General features: G+C 34.7%; 1 protein-coding gene across 6 annotated transcripts; it reads left to right on the top strand.

The window, feature by feature from the left end:
- Positions 1 to 9,148: 9,148 nt before the first annotated feature.
- Positions 9,149 to 13,471, top strand: AMSH2 (associated molecule with the SH3 domain of STAM 2). 6 transcript variants are annotated; one of them, XM_079038163.1, is made up of 9 exons: positions 9,152 to 9,386; positions 10,232 to 10,490; positions 10,562 to 10,651; positions 10,744 to 10,806; positions 10,896 to 10,970; positions 11,061 to 11,123; positions 11,210 to 11,262; positions 12,830 to 12,878; positions 13,397 to 13,471. In XM_079038163.1, the coding sequence occupies exons 2-9, from the start codon at positions 10,332 to 10,334 to the stop codon at positions 13,454 to 13,456; spliced, it is 612 nt and encodes a 203-aa protein (XP_078894289.1). In that variant the 5' UTR covers positions 9,152 to 9,386; positions 10,232 to 10,331; the 3' UTR covers positions 13,457 to 13,471. The 6 variants fall into 6 exon arrangements, with proteins under 6 accessions (XP_078894287.1, XP_078894289.1, XP_078894288.1 ...); XM_079038160.1 differs by lacking the exons at positions 12,830 to 12,878; positions 13,397 to 13,471 and adding exons at positions 9,468 to 9,496; positions 11,481 to 11,696 and having other exon boundaries at positions 9,153 to 9,386; XM_079038161.1 differs by lacking the exons at positions 12,830 to 12,878; positions 13,397 to 13,471 and adding an exon at positions 11,481 to 11,696 and having other exon boundaries at positions 9,149 to 9,386; positions 10,571 to 10,651.
- The last annotated feature ends 8,590 nt before the right edge of the window (positions 13,472 to 22,061 follow it).

Genomic DNA, 22,061 nt, shown 5'->3' with positions numbered 1-22,061 from the left:
TATATATATATATCACAATTGTAAAAATCCCGACTAGGTCCGGATTAGTCTCCGATTAATCTATAGGCGCTACTTGACTGACTAGAGGCGTCTAACGATTAATCTATGCATACATAATGAGTGAAACAGTATAACATGATGAAATTTTAACACTTTGAAAAAGTTTTATCTCAATAGAAACTATTTGAGGTATGATTAGTGTTGTTTTAATCATATTAACCTATTTTGTTATGATATTAGTAGTATTTATTAATTTTGATATGATATTACATATATTTGGTTTTTTGAAATTCAACAAATTAGCAATTGATGGTCCTCGATTAATCCCCCGATTAATCTCCGCCTAGCCGGTTAATCCTTTAACCCTAGTACACCGACTAGTTACCGTCGAGCGTTTTTTACAACTTTGATATATATATATATATATATATATATATATATATATATATATATATATGGGTCAGTTGAGGACTTAGAGGGATCAAAAGTAAGATTTTTGGGAAAAATATATTGCCACGACGTGGCATGCCAAATGCACAACACACGTGCGTTTTGAATGACCGCCACAACATGGCAAGAGGAAGGCCACGATGTGGCAGCTGTTGCAACACAAGCCCATGATTTTTTAGAGTTTCTTCCATATTTAAGCACCTGATCTCAAGGATTATGGCATCCTCTTCAACCTCCAACCCCTCCACTCAAAACCCTAGCCTCCATGGATGATTAGGAGCTTGTTTGATTAATTGTGTCACACCCCTAAACCGGAACGACAGAAACGTTTGGGGGCGAAGGACGTCATGTACAATATCACAACAATTGTATAATAGTAACCAAAGCAAACACAACCATTACATTAATAATGTAAAGTATTTACATATGTTCATAACATTGTTTATATGACATCAAAATATATAACAAAAGTATAAAAGACGCAACTCTAGAAAGCTCCGTCTTCTCAAAATCTTGCGGGTGTACCTGTCTTATCGGTTCCCTGAGAATACAAGTGATTTTGAAAGTGTATCAACATTTAAGTTGGTGAGTTCATAAGTATTTTTTAGTGATGAAAAACTTGTCTTGTATTTAGAAAATGCTAGTATGTTTCTCCAGAAAATCCAATATTTTTTATAGTGAATGTAATGTAGTCATGTATGTTCCTAAAAAAATGTATACTATAGTGGCGTACTTATTTCTAGAAAATAGCGTTTTGTATCTGTATTTATATGAAAATCCTTGTATATATGTCTGGTTACCACCCGTTGTAGTGTAAAGTAGTGTATCATTGTAGTATTTGTATGAAAACCTTATATAAATGCCTGGATATCCCAACTGTAATGTAAAGTAGTGTATCATAGAGTATTATAGTTTTATTAAATAATATAAAACCATTGAAGTGGTGTTAATCCCATAAACATGTGTGTTAGTTATACTGTTGTGAGTTTCATATAACCATGATAAAAGTACATTAAACAAGATTAAAGGGTTTAACAACCTACTATTTGTCTCCGTTTTAAAAATCTTTTAAAATACAATCTCTTGGAAAAAATGTAAAGGTAGAATTCCGCCTATGACCAAAAAAAAAAAACAACAACAACAACAACGACAACGCCAAGCGACGCCCAAGCTTTTTTACTAGTTTAAATTCAATTTTGTATATACCAATTCGCATATAGTTTCTTTTAGAAATGTGTGATTAGAATATAAAAGTCAAAACATATATTTTCTTTTAAAAATGTGTGATTAGAATATAAAAGTCAAAACATATTTTTAAGTAAATGGATAAAATGTAACGACCCAAAAACATGGTTAATTAAAACATTTATCAGAGTTCATCCCAAAATCATAAATTGTGAAACACAGATGTGTGCACTGCGATCAAACCGGGCCCTTCCTTTCCAAACCAATGATACCTGAAACAATAAACCAAATTGTAAGCATGAAGCTTAGTGAGTTCCCCAGAGCATACCATACACAATCCACATAACCACATAATCCATACTAGCTATAGCAGCTGCATAAACCATATCAATCACATAGCCATACATATAAACACATAAGGATGTCGTGGGCTCCTCCCAGGGTCTAACTCCAGGATGCCATGGACTCCCCTACATGGTCTTAAACCTAAATGTCATGGGCTCCCCTTATGGTCATTAGCTGGAAAGTCATGGGCTCCCCCACATGGTCTTACATCCAAGTGTCATGGGCTCCCCCCGTCGTCTTTACCTTAAAAGCCATGGGCTCCCCCACATGGTCTTACATTCAAGTGTCATGGGCTCCCCCCATGGTCTTTACCTGAAAAGTCATGGACTCCCCCACATGGTCTTACATCCAAGTGTCATGGGCTCCCCCATGGTCTTCCATGCAAGTATCACAAAGACAACTAGCATACCACATAATCACTAGCATACCACCTATGCATGCATACCAGACAAATCAGTAGGAGACTCACCTCACTTTGCTGAAGTCCCGCAAATAAATCTCTAACTGCTGGTTGACAGATTCCCGAACTGGCAACATCAAAACAACACCCAGTTAATAATTGAGTTCCAATCAATGGCGAAGCTTCAATATTTCATTTGGAGGGGCCGAAAATATAATTTGTATAAACATTGGTGAACAGGGGGCCATAGTCAAAACTTTATATTTTTGGGTTAAATATGTATAAAGTTAAAGCATAGGGACTATTTATGCCAAAAAAATCAGGGGGGCCAAAATTTTATATTTTTGGGCTAAATATGTATAAAGCCTATGAAAGATCCGCCCCTGGTTCCAATACATAACCATAAGTCCATGCTTGGGGTAAAAAGACTATTTTACCCATGACCTAACTTGGGCCACAACCAAGGTCCAAACACACACTTTGAAAGCCCAAAAACATTCAATAAGCCACAACCCAACATATGGACCAATTTTCCAAATTGGGCCCAAATTTCTACATGGACTTACCTTAAGGCCCAACCATTTATTATAGTCTAAACACTTGGCATTCTGATGGCCCAATATCTCATAATCATCAAGGCCCAATTATGGCCCATCTATGGCTCAATTTTCCAAATTAGGCCCAAACCCTTCCAATGGGCCTTATCCTAAAGCCCAATAATTTCCTTAGTCCACAAACTTGTTCCTATTTGGCCCACGAAAGCCCATAGCAACTCAGTCCAAGAAATGGCCCAACAAGAACCCAAACCCAGTTAGGGTTTTTCATATAAAATGACGTTTAGGGTTAAGTGTTCCTACTTAGGGGCTGTTTGGTTGGCCTCTTAATGATCCCATAAAGAGGCTGGCTCTGAATCGTTCAGATTCAGAGCGTTTGGTTGGAATTTTTTTAACCTCTTAATCGGTCAGATATAAAAGAAACGAGTCTTGATCGGTCAGAGTTGTTGAGAAGTCGGGATGAAAAAATTTCCAAATATTACCCTTAGCCCTAAAAAAAACGCCCGCCTCTCTTTTTTTCTTCCCCCTGTTCTCCCATCGTGCAACATTCTCTCTTTTCCAGCCGATTCTCACCTTGCCATCGGACCTCTGTCAGCCCCGCTCCACCTCTGCCTTCGCCGCCTCCCCTTTCGTTGGTAAGTTTTCTAATCTGTTTTGTTATGGTCGTTTTTTAGGCATCCTTCTGGTCGATTTTTCTGTGTTCTTGTGTTTAGATGATTGTTTTTGTGAAATCGATTTTCTCAATCCCTAAAACATGTTCCTGTGTTTGGCTGATCAATTTTTTGAAATCGATTTTTTCTTGTGTTTGGTTGATCAATTTTTGTGAAATCATTTTTGATGCTGCTCAATGTTGTATGAAATTGGTTTGATGTTCATCAAATAACAATGAACTGATCGAATAAGTTAATAGGTATATATGGATCGATGCTTGGATCCATATCTCTCCTTCAAATTTAAGAGTTTATTGTCAAATGTATGCTAAAGATTTGATGATTGAAGTTAATTACGGATGATTTTTACCCATAATCAGATTGTGAACCATTTCCTATTTAATGAGTTTATTGTCTTTTACTTGTTGAATCAACTGGATTCATATGTGATTTGTATACTTGTAATCTTTAGGTTTGGTTTCTTACTTGTGTTTGGTTCACAATTTGAAAATATATGTTCGCTTTTCTTCTAACAACACTTTTTTTTTATTACTTTTGATTCTCAACTTTTGTAGGGAGCAATGCCACTGGAAGTAAACAATAGCAACAAAGATCATGATGAGTTATCTTAGAATCGCAATGAACTTGTTTCAATCGAAACCCGACAATCAAATTTGTTTCAACCGATTTATTGCAAGATATTTTTATAAAATCTATTATACTATGATCTAAGGATCTATATATGACATATTTGGATGTTGTATGATATCTAATTTGAATGTTGTATGGAGTTTATTTTATATGCAAAAAATAGTAGGCCTAGCAATCATGTCGTGTTCGGGTTGGCGTGTCGCGGGTTGGCGGGTTGACGGGTCAGAATATGCCAACCCAAACACAACCCATTTAAATATACAGGTCACGGGTTGGAGGGTTTGGAACATAAACCCATATATGAGCCGCCAACCCATTTATTTATACGGGTTGGCGGGTTCGTGGGTCAGATTCCATAAATAAAATTGATAATTAAACATGAATAAATTCTTGATGGTTGATACAAACATATCTGAATTTTAGAGATTTAAGTCTTAAACATCAAAATGAAAATTAAAAACATTCATAGAAATATGTTACAGACTTAGCCTTATAGGTTATGACTTACGACCTTAGACCATCCACCACGAGTCAAAATGTCTAAACAATCAAATGGTTTATGAACCAATGGTATATATTATATAATACTTATTAAATATCAATACTTGATACATAATTACATTTAAAAATAAAATATATTTTTTATTAATAATATAAAAGGGTTGGCAGGTCAACCCGTTTATTTTTTGAGAAACCCATATATGACCCATTTAATAAACGAGTTGACGGGTTAGCGGGTTGACGAGTTGAAAAACTCAACCCAAACCCATTTATTTCGTGTCGTGTCAAGAATTGTCAGCCATAAAAATAGTTTATAGGGTTAAAATGGTCATTTTTCTTGTTAAGAGGCAACCGTTCAGATGCCTAACCAAACATCACTTTATCGTTAAGATACAAGTTCAAAAAGAGCCTCTGCATTATCCAGACATCTATATCATTCAAATATGAATCTTCCAGATGCTACCAAACAACCCTTTAACCCATTAAGGACTTAATTCATTAAGTCCACCACTCCACTAGTCCAAATATACAGTGTGGTCGGGCATAATTCCAAATTCCAAATCCAACAGTCCAAACACGGGGGGTTACCGACAACACCAAAGCTAACATATCCAAAATTAGGGTTTCCAACCTATTCATGTGCCAATTAACCAAATGGTTAGGTTTTTAGGTTAATTAGGGATTCATTAGTTGGGCACCACCCACCACTACCTCGAGTAGTAGTGGTCAACGGCGGTCCGCGACGACAGCCACCACCTTGTGGTGGTGGTGGTTATGTTTTTAGGCCAACACAAATACCTAAAATACTTCAAATAATAGTCCAAACACACCCAAATGCACACCGCCACCGGAAATGGTGGCTAGCGGTGGCAAAATGGCGACAGTGGGTGGCAGCTACCACCTCACAGTGGTGGTGGTGGGCTTTCCCTCGTTTTTTCCGGCTAGATAGTACGCAAACAACCCAAAGAACACATAACAACGTATATATACTCAAGAACATAACGTCGGACCGCCTCCTAAGCAACTGACGTCGCTGAAATATAGCAGAAATGGCGGCTAACGGGCGGCGACAGCCACAACCGACATACCTGACGTCGAACCACCGAAAAGAACGAAGGAGAAGAAGAAATGAGTTGCAACTAGCTTACTGAGTGTCTCCGACGACTCACGACCTACGCACGACGACCCAGTTCCAACTCCGATTCAGCGACTCATCGACTGCCTATGACGTCTCTGGTAGCAGGTTGCGTTTTGATGGCAAAGTAGCTGCTTGGCGGCCTGGTCTGATCCGAATACGGACGGAGAATGGTGGCGGCTGGAAGTGTCATGCATGGCGGCGGCTGATCTCCTAGGTTTAGGGTTTGGAGATGCGACGAGGGTAAGGCACATGTTTAATCCCGTGTTCCGAATGAAACATTGTTGCATTAATAAAGGTTCGGCCCCTGACCCCACAAAATCTTTTCAACTTTAATCCAATATTTACCATTCAGCCCCAACTTCCAAAAGTCTTTCAATTTAATAATTTACCCATTAACCCCTGCCTCCAAGAATCCTTTCATAATAAGTCCAATATTTTACCAAATACCCCCTGACTTCTGAAAATCTTTACAAAATAAATCCTGAAATTATACTTTAACCCCCGAATAATCCAAATTATAACATTTGGCTCCTTGAAACCAACGTCCCACTAAATATTATGGATTTTGGCTACCATTATATAAAATAATAATAAAAATCACATCTCGGGGCTTTAGAGTTTATTATTTATTTAATTAATTTTAAACAGAATGTTACATAAAAGCCAATATGACCTCCTTTAGTAATTATCAAATGGTTTATAGTATATCAGTATTAGGTGCTGTTTTTCTTCTTTAAGGTCGAAGTTCAAACTCTGTATAAGACATATGTGAAATTATGAATAGTTTAGGAGTTGTTTAGATCTATCGTGTAAAAAAAGTACATTTAGTAATTAGGGAAAATGTCACTGTAGCATGATAACTTATTATCATTTATCCGATTTGGTTACTTAACTATTTTTTGAGTAAAAGATCATTAAACTTACAAGTTACATGTCAATAAAGTCATCTTCATTAATTTCTAACAGATTCCCGGTTATCGAGGCTACATGACCGGTTGACTTGTAGCACTATGACCACGTCATATTGTTTTCTTTGAGTAAATGTCATTGCAGCACAATTAATTATTTTCATGTACCTGATTTGGTCACCAAACTATTTTTTTTGTGTAATATATCATTAAACTTACAAGTTTCTTCTTAATTAAGTCATATTTGTTAATTTTTTAAGGATCCCAGGTTACCAAGCCTACTTGGAAGTATGATGCACCGAGGAAGCTTATGTGATAGTGGGTCATGCCATCAGTCGTCCATCTTTTTTTTATATTTTTTTCTATTTAATTTATATTATTAAAAAAATATGGGTCACACATTCAACTCATCTCTCTATCTCTCTCACATACATGAATATACTTCGGAAATGTTCAAAATCAGTTTTTGGACTAACAAGTTTCGCAAATCGGAACCTAGTTCCAACAATCGGATTAGGGCATCAACACCGACGTTGAGCGGAATCAGGTTTTGGCTTATACATTTGACGTAGACGATGTTGGAGTTGAATCGTCCCGATGTAAGTGTGCTGCTAGAGAAGGGGGAAGAGAGAAAGACGTCTTCGTTCACGTACCACTGGTTAGAAGGGAAGAATTGATGAAAGAAAATACAAAAGTGATATTGGTTTGACTCTTGTTGAAGGTCTCGTTAATGAGAAATGGAAGAAGAATAGAACATCTCCGCTCATGCCGGTAACAACGTCTACATACTTCGCTCCTACTGGTAACGGGAAGATATTTTCGTTTGTGTACCACCTGTTAGAAGGGATAAATGGACGAAAGGAAATATGAAAGTGGTGTTGATTCGACTCCTGTTAAAGGTCTCGTTCATGAAAAGAGAATAAGGTTTTTATTATATGGGTGGAGCCTGCTCTAATTAATGTTATTAAAAAGATAAAACATAAAAAAATGTAACTATAACACATTTAACTATTGTCATTTACTCAATTTGATTAATAAACTATTTTTTTACGCAATAGGTAATTTAATTTCCTCGAAAAGTCATAGTTCCACATAGGCTTGGTAATCAGGTATCCGTTAAAAATTAGCGAAAGTGACTTAATTAACATATAACTTATAAATTTAATGAGTTCTTGCACAAAAAGATAAGGCTAATGTTATAAGTACCCCCTCTTCTTTTCTAATTCCAGCCCCTTATGTGACTTTTCTATCTTTTATTGTTTTTTTTCCCTATTTTGTTTTTTTGTTGTTTTTAATTCTTTTTTTATTTTTTATTTTAATCTTATTATTATTATTATTATTATTATTATTATTATTATTATAAATTTCGACAATCATATAAATTTCGGATGAAATTTTAAAATTCGAACGACATTATAAATTGGGACTGAACGACTATATAAAACAGAACAAAAGCAAACTTTGTCTTTATGTATCACAAATATATTAATTGGTTCGGTATTACATTTGCGTAGTGCGTTATACGGATTGAAAACGAATTTTACTTTTGTTCAATTTTATATAGTCGTTTGAATTTTATAATATCGTGTGAATTTATAATGTTGTCTGAATTTAAAATATTGTTTGAATTCTATATGGTTATCAAAATTTATAATAATAATAATAATATGAAAATATAAAATAAAAGAAAAAAATAACAAAAAAAAAATGAAAAAAAAAAAGAAAAGAAAAATGATATCAAATTAAAAGTAAAAGATTGATTAGATTGATGGTATATAATAAAACTAGTTATAAAACCCGTATATTATATGGGTTAATCAAAACATAATATTAAATAGGAACGATTAAATGGGAATTTTATTTGAATTTAAAATATAAAATAAGTGAAAATTATTTAAAAAAACATGCAAATTAAAATTTTGTGTTTAATTGTTTGATCCGTGTTCTAAACGAATTATTATAATAAAATGTTAAATACAAAGGTTTAAAGTGTAAATTTATTTGAAATTGAAATTTTAAATTTTAAATTTGAAATTAATAGTCATTATAGTAGGTTTAATTTATGGAAACTAAATTAATGATACAGTGGAAATGAATAATAAAGTAATTGACAAGTGGAAAATAAATATATTTTAAAATTATGACAAAATGACATGTAATCAATTAAATTAGAGAATGACAAGTATCAATAACATTTTCATTTATTAGGGTAGATTGGCAGGATACAAAAAAATAATTTAGTTATAAATAATGATAGTTTATTAAGCATAAATAATTACGTTTATATTTTGATGATTGAATGCCAGGTTTGAATCTATGTAGGGCTATTTCGTAATTCCAATAGCACAAACCAATGAAGGGCTCTTTCGTAATCAGGCATTCTTGCTATCATTCGTTTGCTGAATTTGGCGGGTGGGAATATTTTTGACTGTTTATTCCCAATAATGGGGCACACACACAGATCGAAAGAGATAAGTACGCGATGAAGAAAGAAGGACGCATCAAATTGACAAGTTGGGCAAAAAGATCGATGCAAGTTAGGTAGATTGTTCGAGATCACCAAAAGGTTCCTCGCTTTCGCTGCAACGTTCTCCCTCAGTTTCGGTGAGCACAGATGTCCATGATCAATTTGTTATTTGGAGTTATTTAGATGATATGTAATTCATATTTTAATTCAATATTTAGGGTTTGAGCACAAGCACAACAAGTTTCTGGTGTGTCTGATTTAATTTTTGTTCATGGTTTTCATCTGCCTGTAAGAATTGTGTAGGGTTTTCCTCTTCATATTCGTAATCGGCTTGGTGTTAATGGAAGAATGAATCGTTAAGTGTATACGTAAGATAAGTTACAATGATTAGGGTAAAACATAGTTAGTCAAGTTCCTTTGGTTCCTATCAATGATCCATGGGATCATGTATCAAATTAAGATTTGTCCTGTCTTACTGATGAACTTATGAGAGTACGTTCAACAAATTTTCCACTGCAATCACAAGTTACAACCAACTAAATACAAAATCTAACAAAAGAACAAGCACCCGGAGAATGCCTATCCACTATTATTCAAAAGGTTACAGGATAATCGGCCTCGATTTACAATAGAATCCCCTCTTAAGTCCTCTTCGATGCTAACCTTGATAATTTTTAATCCAAACCTTTCGTCTACTTAGGTTTTCTCCAGAAACCTTGAATTATCTCCTCTCCTGAGGCTGTAATTGGTTCAAAAATGAATTGGGCGACAGTAGGCTACTTGTGTTTAGCTCATTATGATCTTTCTTATCTATGGTTCATGAAAAACTTTTGAATCCCTTTTCCTATTCTGAAGAATTTCATCTCTATCTTTGTTTGAACAATAACATGTTTAATCAAAGAACATTCAAATGGTGCTCATTAGTGTCATGCTTTTAAACTTGTTCACAAGAACTCAGATCAGATGTATGTTTTGTTTACAGAAATGCACATATTTAAGATGTAAACAAAGACATGAGCTTATGCATCTAAGATTCCCACTTGTCACAAGCAGCCAACATCATAAGGAACAAATTAGGTTTCATGGAGCCTAATTTTTTCAAAGTTACACACTCTTACCCTTCTTCTATAATCTCCTGCATACACAATGCACCACCACATGGAGCAGCAGAAGTTTCACGAATCACAAGTCTGGTCAATGAGTCAACAACATCTACTAGAGTCCTCAAAGATGTTCACTTAGTAAGATTCTACACTTGCAGTTTACTTACTTGTGGGACCCAATGAAGTTTTATAAAGTTTTATTCTTTTAGTCGACACAGTTGCTAGATGGGTTTCTTGATCTTGCGGAAGATAACACAAGCAAGGATCTGGAGACATGTGGCGTTCTTGGGGCGTTTCTTGTAAGATTTTTTTTTATCTTTGAAGTTTGACCATTATTGATGGTCAAAGTAATTTTATGGAACTGAGTATTTGTATCCATTTTTGCTTCCAGAAAGAAGGGACCTATTATGTAACAACTCTTATAATACCAAAACAAGATTCTACTTCTAGCACAGTAAGTCTAAAATAAAAAATGTGTTAGATTTTTTTTTTAATGTTTTCTTCATATATGTGAGACTTTATATTGTTTTGCTTATTGAATAGTGTCAGGCTGTTAATGAAGAGGAAATATTTGCCATTCAAAATGAACAATCCCTTTTCCCTGTTGGATGGATCCATGTATGAATACAATTATTATTATTATTTTTTTCTTTTTACTAGATGTTTTCTTGATAAAGTAATTATATGGTCTTTTTTCTTTTTTTTCAGACACATCCTTCCCAAAGTTGTTTTATGTCATCAGTTGATCTACATACACAATATTCTTATCAGGTATATATGTTACAAATAACTAAGATAAATGAAAGAAAATCAGTAATCGTATTTTTTTTTTTTTTCGATTTATTTAATCTCTGCAGGTGATGGTACCAGAGGCAGTTGCTATTGTCATGGCTCCCACAGATACATCAAGGTATGCCTGCCCCTATATTTATTTTGGTATCCATCAACAGATGTGATTGTCAATTTAGTGTAAATTACATTATTGTGTAGCTGATTTCTTCAAATTTGATCCAAAAAACAATTCTGTTGCTTTTTTGGTCCTTATTTGAGGTTTTTGTATTTTCCACATTAAAAAGAGTCGTAACTTTTTTTTTACAAATTGGATCTCATTTATTTATTGCATGTAAGGAGTTACGGGTATTTTCGATTATCTGACCCTGATGGGATGAAAATTGTGAGGGAGTGCCAGGAGACTGGATTTCACACCCATTCAGAACCTCTCAATGGAGCTTCCATTTATGAAGACTGCTCCAATATATATCTTAACCCTAATCTCAGACTAGAAATATTTGATTTACGACATTAATAAATAATAATAATAATAAAACCTCTTTTGGTGTGAAACTGTTAATTAACATAAAGCTTTCCAAGTGCCGTAAATTACAAAAAGCTCTTGTAAATATATTTATTTATGTTGTGTTGTTGTTAGTAGCTAACCTGCATAACATATATATTGTTTTATCATATATCTATATGTTATTGATTAAATTGCGATTCATACGAATGCGATTCTAACTTAGTATAAGGTGGGGACATTAGTCTTTGAGATCCGACTCTTGTTGCTTTAGATTCAGAGTACCCAATGCTACAATTAGGTCGGTGAAGATGTTTCGGTTGATACTAAATTGGATTCAAAAACAATGGCCATACCTAATACCAACTAACAATAACAATAACAATATATATATATATATATATATATATATATATATATATATATATATATATATATATATATATATATATATATATATATATATATATATATAGGTTCAAATGTTTCTCACATCTATTGTGTGCTACAATGTACCAATAAGAATTTAGTAAACATTAAATGTATATTAAATGATATTCATACTTATAATTTTTTTTTATGGAAACTAATTAAATTTGTCATTAATGTCAACAGTAATATTCTTTCAGAATGAATTCGTATCTAAAAGAATAAGAGTGTATTCAAGTAGAACGAAAGTATATTCTACTAGAATACATTTTCATTCTTCATATTCCATATAACTTTATTGTATTTTAAGTGAGTGAGTTCTGAAAGAATGTTATTGTGAACATAAAAACCTTGATACAAATTTATTCTGAAAGAATGTTATTACTGACATTAATGACGAATTTAATTAGTTTCCATAAAAATAAAATTATACTATAGATATCATTTAATATGCATTCAATTATGGAAATCATTTAATATCTATCTTTATTTAATTAAATAATTATTTAATTTTATTAAATTCCTATTGGTGCATTGTAGCACACAATAAATGTAAGAAACAAATTAACATATATATATATATATATATATATATATATATATATATATATATATATATATATATATATATATATATATATATATATATATATATATATATATATATATAGTTGAGTATAACGTAAACAATCAAACACATAAATAATATTCACAGGAAGAAGATTGATTATGTGTTTCGATTATGTGTTTCCAGTTTTCCACTATCGATGTCAGAGTGTACATCCATTAATCCATATGAGAAGGTAAACATCTTTGATTCGAATCAAGCGATTTCAAAGCATCAAACTGAAATTATAATAGCAATAGATAAGTAAATTTCCAGAAAAGAGAGGTTGTCAAAAGCCCATAAATGTACGAACATGAACGGATAAACGAACGAAGTTTTTTTGTTCATGTTCGTTCGTTTAACAAATTGTCTTGTTCATGTTCGTTCATTTATGTTCATGAACATACTAAACGTACATAAACGAACGAAAATAAACGAACAAAGATAAACAAACACAATTGAACATATATGAATATAAACGAACTATAATATTATAATGTAATAAAAAACAATTGAAGATATATGAACTTAAAAAAACTTAAACAAACAAAAATAAACGAACGTAAACGAACAACATAAACGAACGTTTATGAACGTAAATAAACGAACGAGACATTATTCATATTCGTTCATTTAACTAAACGAACGATAATTTGTGTTCATGTTCGTTCATTTATTAAATAAACAAACATAAACGAACTTCCCGCCGAACAGTTCAGGAACGGTTTGCCGAACGTTGAGTTCGTTTACAGACCTAGCCATTGGTCTAGCTGAAAGGGTTGATTTGTCCACCAGAATCATTTGTTACAACGGAAACGTGGAATAAAAAAATCCTTCTCGTTTCTTTGATGTACCTTGTTGTACCAACATGTCTTCATGGTAAAATGTCTTATTCTATGTAACAAGTTGAAGTTCGGATTAAAACTAACAAGTTGAAGTTCGGATTAAAACTGCATTGGAAAAAACTAGTTTGAAAATCGGATAGTAAAACATATGGGCAACTTGCTGTAATTTTTGCCAAACATTCTCTATTGGAACTTATGCCGAATAAATAAAACGCTCGCTTGGCCATGAGATGATGCCTATTTTTGACCATTTGCGGTTGTTTAATGGATCAACACCACATTTATCTACCTTAAATATATATACAAGTTATTTTCTGGTTATTAGGGTCGTTTTAGGGATCAAAACATTTTTTAGGAAGCCTCCAAATAAACGTATCAACAACAATTTAAAAAAAATAATAATGATACAAAGATAGCATTTATTGTACTAAAACTGGTTTTAATCTAGTATCATGTCATATATTCCCAAATCGGTGGTTTGAATTAAACCTAATCGATTTGACTCAAACCGACTTTTTCCCAAACCAATTCAACATCTCATGTTCTCATACCATATTTTTAGACCGAACCTGTTTCTTGCCCACCGCTTGTACAATGTAATGTAATTTGTATGTTAGGTATAGGTGCAAAGGGCCTCAATGGGTTTTGAAAACTGAAACTTGAACAACTGTGTTTTAATCTTGATAAATTTTATGTAGCAGCCCTTCACGGCTTCACACAACAACTCAAATACTCAATACTTAGCAAAAGAAAAAATACCAAACTACAAAAGCCCTTGGGCTACTTTTTGATATACAGCTGATTATGATTATCTGTTGTGTTAGTGTATATACTAATGGGCCCTCAATGTTAACTTTTATTTTCCATTTTATCAATTATTTGAAATTTTCTTGTTGCTTGTAAATTGTTTGCGACTTTTAAACCATTTTCATCACACGGGCATATAATTAATCGCTAGGCACCAAAGAAAATAAAAATCTTGGATCAGTGCCACTAAAATTGTATCTAAAATATCAGTTACCGTAACTTGTTAAATAATGTCAATGTACGATTGTTGATGGTAAAGAAAAGATACGCAGGTTGATATTACCTTAAAATAATTCGTAAAGCAATCAAAAATTGATATTATTATATAATAAGATACAAACATGGTGTGCAAACTATGTAATAATATATGAATCAAAGCCTACATAGTACATAATACAAAAGCTATGCATGAATTAAGTCCTAAATAGAAAACAATCGTTTAATGGGTGTTCAAAATATACATAACCAAGACAAGGAGAAAATTTTATAAAAATTAGGAATACTAAATAATATTTAAAAGATATTAAAATATACTAAAATAATATTTTTAAAAAAATTAAAAGAATAAGTCAGTCTTTTCAAGTAATCTCTATTCTTTATATATATTAAAACAGAAACCTAATTACATCACCTAAAACAATCTGGTCCCTTCGATGTTTTTCATTGATTATTTTAAACCACTGGATCAATTTCGCTGATGTCATCGTAACAAAAGGAACTACAAATACGCATTTGTTACTGTCTATAACCATTTTCCCTCCAAAATAGGGATTGCTCTCTTCCTCTTTCTCTCTCAGATGAAGATAATATCAAGAGCCGATGATCTCTTATTCATGTCCTTCCTCCTCAAGAGCCGATGGTCTCTCTAATTTCCATCCATGTTCTTCTCCATCAATGCATCTCCTGCATTGTGTTTGTCACCAACAACTTGAAATTGAGATTCACTACCAAAGATTATTCTCATTGCGCTTTTCATCTTCTCAAGGTATTTGAATTTTTATGAATCTGCAACTGGTTTTCCATTATGATTATTTTAACGGGAATCTTGATTTGAATCACTCTTATTTGGATTTTAGGTTTATATTATGTGTATCCGATTTATGTTTCTATCTATTGTTTTTTAGTAATCGAATCGAAATGGTATTGATTCGTTCTGGATTTGACTGCGATTAACGAAATCAAACAGGTTGTTGGATGTGAAGCAAGGTGTAAACAAAGATGGGAAGACAGTCCTCTTGGGTGAAAATTCTTAAAAAAATACCATTTCGATTGACAAAATGGTTAAAATTCTTTAAAAAAAAGTTAATTTGAAGATTGTAAAATAACTTGTATCATTTCGGATATTGACCCTTTGGTATAGAGCTCCAGAAGTCCTTTTGGGTGCTACTCATTATTCAACGGTTGCTGACATGTGGTCTGTTGGCTGCATATTTGGTACTCATTCTTTCTGAATTAATTAAGTATGTTATGTATTATGTCAAAAAAACATTAACGTGTTCTTCAAATTTGAAGACAACAGTAGTCAAAACATAACCGATGACATTGTTACCACCTACACATACTATGATTATACTTCTGGATTCATCCATCATTGTAATCTTACTGATTTGGAGGTACTAATTTTGATTTCTACTATCAAACTTTCTTATAATTCGTCAACGTTTAGGATCTTTACCCTAATTAAAAGAAAATTTTGTTTGGAATCATATTGATTAGTTTTGTTTTGCAGCATGATACAATTATATTTCAACTATTTTTTTTAAAAGTATATACACATTATATCATCCTACTTTGCAAATCTGCAATAGGATCCTAATATTTGACTTTACCGGTTAGACTTTGGCCAAAAAGTTACTTCTTCATCCCTTAATCTTTGGCTTAAGCCACTGAGTTTGTTATTTCACAAATAAGATTTTATAACATTAATTTTTTTAATTGTTCGTAACAAACTATGTTGACCAAATCTATTATTGTCATTTTGTTTTAAGTTTAAATAACAAACTATGTTGACCAAGTCTATTATTGTCAATTTGTTTTAAGTTTAAAGGTAATCTCCTTAATCTTTGGCTTAAGTCACTGAGTTTGTTATTCCACAAACAAGATTTTATAACAATAATTTTTTTATTATTCGCAACAAACTATGTTGAGCAGGTCTATTATTGTCAATTTGTTTTAAACTTAAATAACAAACTATGTTGACCAAGTCTATTATTGTCAATTTGTTTTAAGTTTAAAGGTAATTTCCTTATGCCCAAATGTATAATTGTCAACACTAGCACGTACTCTAAGAATTTTAATTTCTTTCATGAATCTTATATTCTTATTTATGCAGATTATCATTCCAATTATACCGTCAGTCATAAACACTTTCCAAAATAATTATATGTATATTTATCATGTTTCAATACATAGAATCCAAACATTTATGTAACATCCCAAATTTCGAGTCCAAAAATTTCTTTTAAAAACATTACTAATTCATAGCGTTAAGTCATTCAAACATACAAAAAGGGTTTACATGACAAATCATAGTTTCATTTCCAAAACACTTGTTTAATTATCAGAGTAAACATCCCAGGCTAACTTGCCATGGTGTGTGCACTGCAACCCTCCCGAGCTCCTCTTCTGAAAATTGAATACCTGAACCAAAACTGAAAACCGTAAGCACAAAGCTTAGTGAGTTCCCCAACCTACCGCATACCATACATATCTACTGATCCATACATGCCATACATAACACTGACCACATAACCACATACTGGGCTCCCGCCCGCTGCATTGGGCCTCGCCCGCTATCGGACCCCGTCCGTCACCAGGCCCCGCCTGGCTTCGAGCCTCGCTCGGTGTGACATCCCCAAAATCACGGCCAGAAAAGACCGATTTTGTTTATGCTTTATAAAAATCAGAGTACTTCATTTTATAAAAAGGTTGCGGAATTTGTTCCCAGAAAAACATGGTAAATACGTTATTAAAACATTTTCAAAGAAACGTATTTATTTCATTTTAAAATGTTTGGGATGTCATCGTTAATACCGAAACATAAGCATAAACAGAACTTACAATGATTTACACTAGTGATCTACATCTCTTTTAAATCTCTCAGTGTAATGTCACTTCACTTCGTCACCTGTGATATACATAAACTGAGTGGGTCAGGTTGGGAAACCTGGTGAGTACATAGGGTTTTCAACCCACAATAATATAATTATTATGTTCAATCAAACAATCAACCCAATTACCCATCCCCATTATCTTCTTTACTCTTTAAGGATTTAACCTAAGAGTCATCTATCCTGCATTCGTTTATTCCGATGTCCCTTACTTCCAGGGTTATAGGACTGGCACTAAATCCATAGCCGCCAATGTTCGTTCATAAAGCACTAATTCCATAGCTGCTATAGTCTATTCATCGGGTACTAAATCCATAGCTACCAGTCTTTATCTAATAGGTACTAAGTCCATAGCTACCAATGTTCAACAGGTACTAAGTCCATAGCTACCAATTCCTACAGGTACTAAATCCTTAGCTACCAGCGTCTAACTAATAGGTACTAAGTCCATAGCTACCAAGTCCCAACAGGTACTAAATCCATAGCTACCAACGTCTAAAAGGTACTAAGTCCATAGTTACCGGTGTTTGTCCCATAGGCATTAAGTCTATAGCTGCCAATGTATACTCACGTCATCTTCTATCTCTCATCATTCATCTACCCATCTCATACCCAACATTTTCGTATATATAAAATACGTATACAGTTTAAGTCCTTTAAAACATGTATAAAACGTTCAACCAGCATAGACAGCAAGTATTCAGATAATGTGCACACATAGCACGTAGTTTATATAAAATACTTCATATCTATGTGTAAGATGAAAGGGACTATGCACTCACCTGAAAGGTGGTGAGTCGGCACTCGGACAGCACTTCGTTACTCTTAAAACAATTATCCCTTGACGAAACCTAGTATCATTACCACTAGAGTTTAGTCTAACGCTTGACGAGACTAATTTAATAGTCTAGCTATTATTACTATTATATAAGCGTTAAATAACACTCAATATAACTCATAATAATAGCCCAAATAATTATTTTAAGGTCCTAACAATGTTACTATAATTAAATAAAATCTATATTAAATATACTATAGGCGTAGCTCACTTACAGCGGGTTTTTATTAAAAACCGGGCTTCGCTGGAGCAGCGTTTCCGAGCCGAAAGCTTTTCTTCTCGGAGCCGTCGGGCGCTCCGGGGCTTTCTTCTTGTGATAGGGAGGTTCCCTAGACTTGGGAGGGGTTTAGGGAGGTTAGAGAGAAGTTAGAGAGAGAAAGAAAGGCTTATGGTGTGAAGAAAATATGAGGAGTTCACCCTTGTATTTATAGGAAGTGTATAGTAAAGTAGTCTCCAAGCTTCGTCTGTAACTTTTGCATACGAGCTCCGTTTTTGTCTGTCTTTTTACTGTTGAGTTCCTATTAATGAGATCTTCAACTTTCATTTAGACCTCGTTAGCTAATTCTCATTCTATCTCGGATTTACAAAACTGTATCGAATTCGCCGCGCTCGAAAAGTAGAGACTAAGCTTCGTCCATAACTTTCGCATACGAGTTCCGTTTTTGTCTGTCTTTTTACCGTTGAGTTCCTATTAATGAGATCTTCAACTCTCATTTAGACCTCGTTGGCTAATTCTCATTCTATCTCGGATTTACAAAACTGTATCGAATTCGCCGCGCTCGAAAAGTAGGGACTAAGCTTCGTCCATATCTTTCGCATATGAGCTCTATTATCGACGTTCTTTATATCCATGCGTTGTTATTTACGAGTACTACAACTTTCATTTAGATCCCGTCGGCTAAAAATCGACCGATCTAAAATTCAGATTTCGGGCTGTGCACTGCTATGCTAAATCTTAGAAAAATCATAACTTCCTCATACGAAGTCAGATTTGGGAGTTCTTTTATCAATGTTCTTAGTTTAACATATTCTACGACTTTTGTTTAGATCGCTAAGGCTAAATCTCGCTCTATCGTAAATTCACTATTTACGCTTCCCGGTATCGTGCCGGTTCCGTCGCGAAACTTCAACGGGTCATAACTTCTTCGTTATAACTCGGATTTCGGCGTTTTTTATATGTACGAAAACCTTGTAACATACTCTACAACTTGGTTAATATTATTTATTCTAAATAATCTTTTGTCAAAAAGTCGTTTTCGACCCCTATTGCCTCTAATTTGACTAGCCCGGATTTGCGGGCGTTACAATTATCTCCCCCTTAGGATGATTACGTCCCGGAATCATCAACGAAACAGGGTCGTATAATGACTCCATACGTCATCTCTTCATCCTAGGTAATAATTATAACTTCTACATTCCTTCAATTCTATCTCTTAAACTCATTGACTGTAAGAGTACTCGATCGTGCGCCTGCTCTCTACCTCAGGTTAGACTCCAAATTATGACCTTCAAGTCACAATCTCGATTCTTGCTGGATATGGACTTGAGATAAGTTCTTTTATTGCTACTATAGATCGATGTGTCATATTCTAATGACCTATCATCGTATGTTGCAACACTTAGACTTAGGTCTCTTAGAGTTAAATTCTAAAACAGACTATGCCTTCCTTCATGTTCTAATGTGATATAATCACACTTTAACATTAGGCATTTCTAGCCACCAACTTCTTTAACAATGAGTGCGATACTTCTATTGATCGCTTTGATTTCAACCGTTTGGTTTAAGTCGGACGCTACATCAAACTTGGTTCTCTGAACCACACAACATACTCATCGTAGTCGGACTCGATTCGATATGACCACTAGGGTCGGAATATCAACAATCTTCTTAGTCATTACCGAAACGATGGTAACAACATACTTGAATAAAACGAAATCAATTACTAGCTTCTTGGTAACCTTGTGACTTTCCCTGATCCAAGTGTGAGTCCTGTGCTTCCGGTAGTATAGGCCTCTACTACCATTCACACCTACTCATACTCGTCCCAAGTATTGTCTCGCAGTTTCCCAAGTCACCATGCAGCAAATCATACAATCATTCAACACATCAGATAACAAAACGAAGGTTTTATATTAATTCTTGAAACGATTACATAGGTGTTCAAGTTCACCCTAGACTATGCCTCTACTAGGCTACATCATACGAAACTATGGCTACTGCATAATCCGATCTTCGGGTAAGAAGTCCTCATTCTTTATTCCTCGCATGGTTCTCTGCTTCGTCGAGGATCATGTGAAATGCCCTTGGCCTTGGTGGCGTTTCTGGTCTTGCTGCTTTATTTTTCCTTGGGCAGTCTCTGGACATGTGCCCCTTGCCTCCACATCCGTAGCATACTTTGTCATTATGTGTGTAGTCTTTGGAATAGTGACCCGTCCTCCCACACTTGTAACAAGTCACTTCTTCGTTGCACTTCCCACCATGCTTCTTCTTGCATTTATCACACCATCTTGTTTCACCTCCATCTGCTCCTCCAAGTTTTGAGAATTTGCTTTCCTTGTTCGACCTCGAAGATCCCTCAAACTTTCGCTTCTCTCCTGCCTTATCTTTTTCTAGACCCTTTTCTCTTATCTGGGCCTCTACGTTCTTAGCTGCCCTAACAGCTGCTTTCAAGGTAGTTGCCATTTTGACCATTGGACCAAAGTCAGTGGGCAGTCCGTTAGCAAACGTATCAATCTTGGAGAGTTCAGTAGGCACCAAGTAGGGAATAGCTTCATCCTCTCGGTAAATGCGGTGGCATACTCATTAACACTCATCTTCCCTTTCTTCAGGTTCTGAAACTCATTGTTTAGGTCTATCAGATCCACCTCTGAGTAGTACTGCATTTTCAACTGTTCCAAAAACTCTTCCCACGACATCCTTAAGGCTTCTCATCGTGGCATCGTATCTGCCAATAGCTTCCACCAGCTCAAGACTCCAGTTTTCAGCTGTCTTATTGCAAAGACAGTCTTCTGTTTCTCATTACAGCTGCAACTCTCAAACACCATCTCCATCTCAGAGATCCAATCCATAATCTCAACCGGCTATGGGCTTCCTGAGAGGCTTGGTGGTTTCGCACCCAAGAAATTCTTGTACATCCGCCCATCCTTGTTGTTTCTCCCTTCTGGGCCATTCCTTTGCTCACCTTGAGTCCCAACTTGACTCACTTGGCGGATGTAGTTCCCTTCCTCAGATTGCTCGGGAATCAGTTCGGGTTGCTCAATGGGCATAGTAGGTTCGTCCCTATTCAACATCCGTCTCATTTCTTCCCTTTGTTCAGCCAACATAGCCCGAATCATGGCTTGAACTCCAGCCATGGTGACTGGCTCAGGCGCAACTTCTTCTACAACATGTATTTGCTGAACCACTGGGGGTTGGTTCCTGTTCCCATTTGCGTTTACGTTTCCGCTACGGGTCCTTACCATCTCGATCTATACACCGAATAAGGTGAATTTAGACCTTTACTTGACGTTTAAATCATCCTTATCACTCCGAATAAGGTGAATTTGGGACTCACCCCTGTCCTGCTACTGATGAGTCGTCGAACCCCGTCCACACTCCTACTGACAGTGAGATACGGGCCCAACCCAATCTCACTCTTTTCCTAACTTGGGCCTCGCCCCTGCTCTACTGCTAATGAGGTATGGAACACCGTCCACACTCTGCTATTGGTGAGATACGGGACCTCGCCCACACTCACCTCCCTACCAGACACATACATGTATCACACAAACAACAAGTA

This window comes from Lactuca serriola, chromosome 4 (genome assembly GCF_051521515.1).
Source record: "Lactuca serriola cultivar US96UC23 chromosome 4, Lser_US96UC23_V15, whole genome shotgun sequence".
NCBI classification, from domain to species: domain Eukaryota; kingdom Viridiplantae; phylum Streptophyta; class Magnoliopsida; order Asterales; family Asteraceae; genus Lactuca; species Lactuca serriola.
Note: the sequence above shows the minus strand (reverse complement) of the source record. Positions and strands in the feature narration are given on the sequence as shown.

Coding starts and splice junctions, on each gene's coding strand:
- AMSH2 (XM_079038160.1), top strand. CDS start 10,332: ATGGAGCCTAATTTTTTCAAAGTTACACACTCTTACCCTTCTTCTATA. Junction 10,971..11,060: donor TCCCTGTTGGATGGATCCAT/GTATGAATACAA, acceptor CTTTTTTTTCAG/ACACATCCTTCCCAAAGTTG. Junction 11,124..11,209: donor ATACACAATATTCTTATCAG/GTATATATGTTA, acceptor TAATCTCTGCAG/GTGATGGTACCAGAGGCAGT.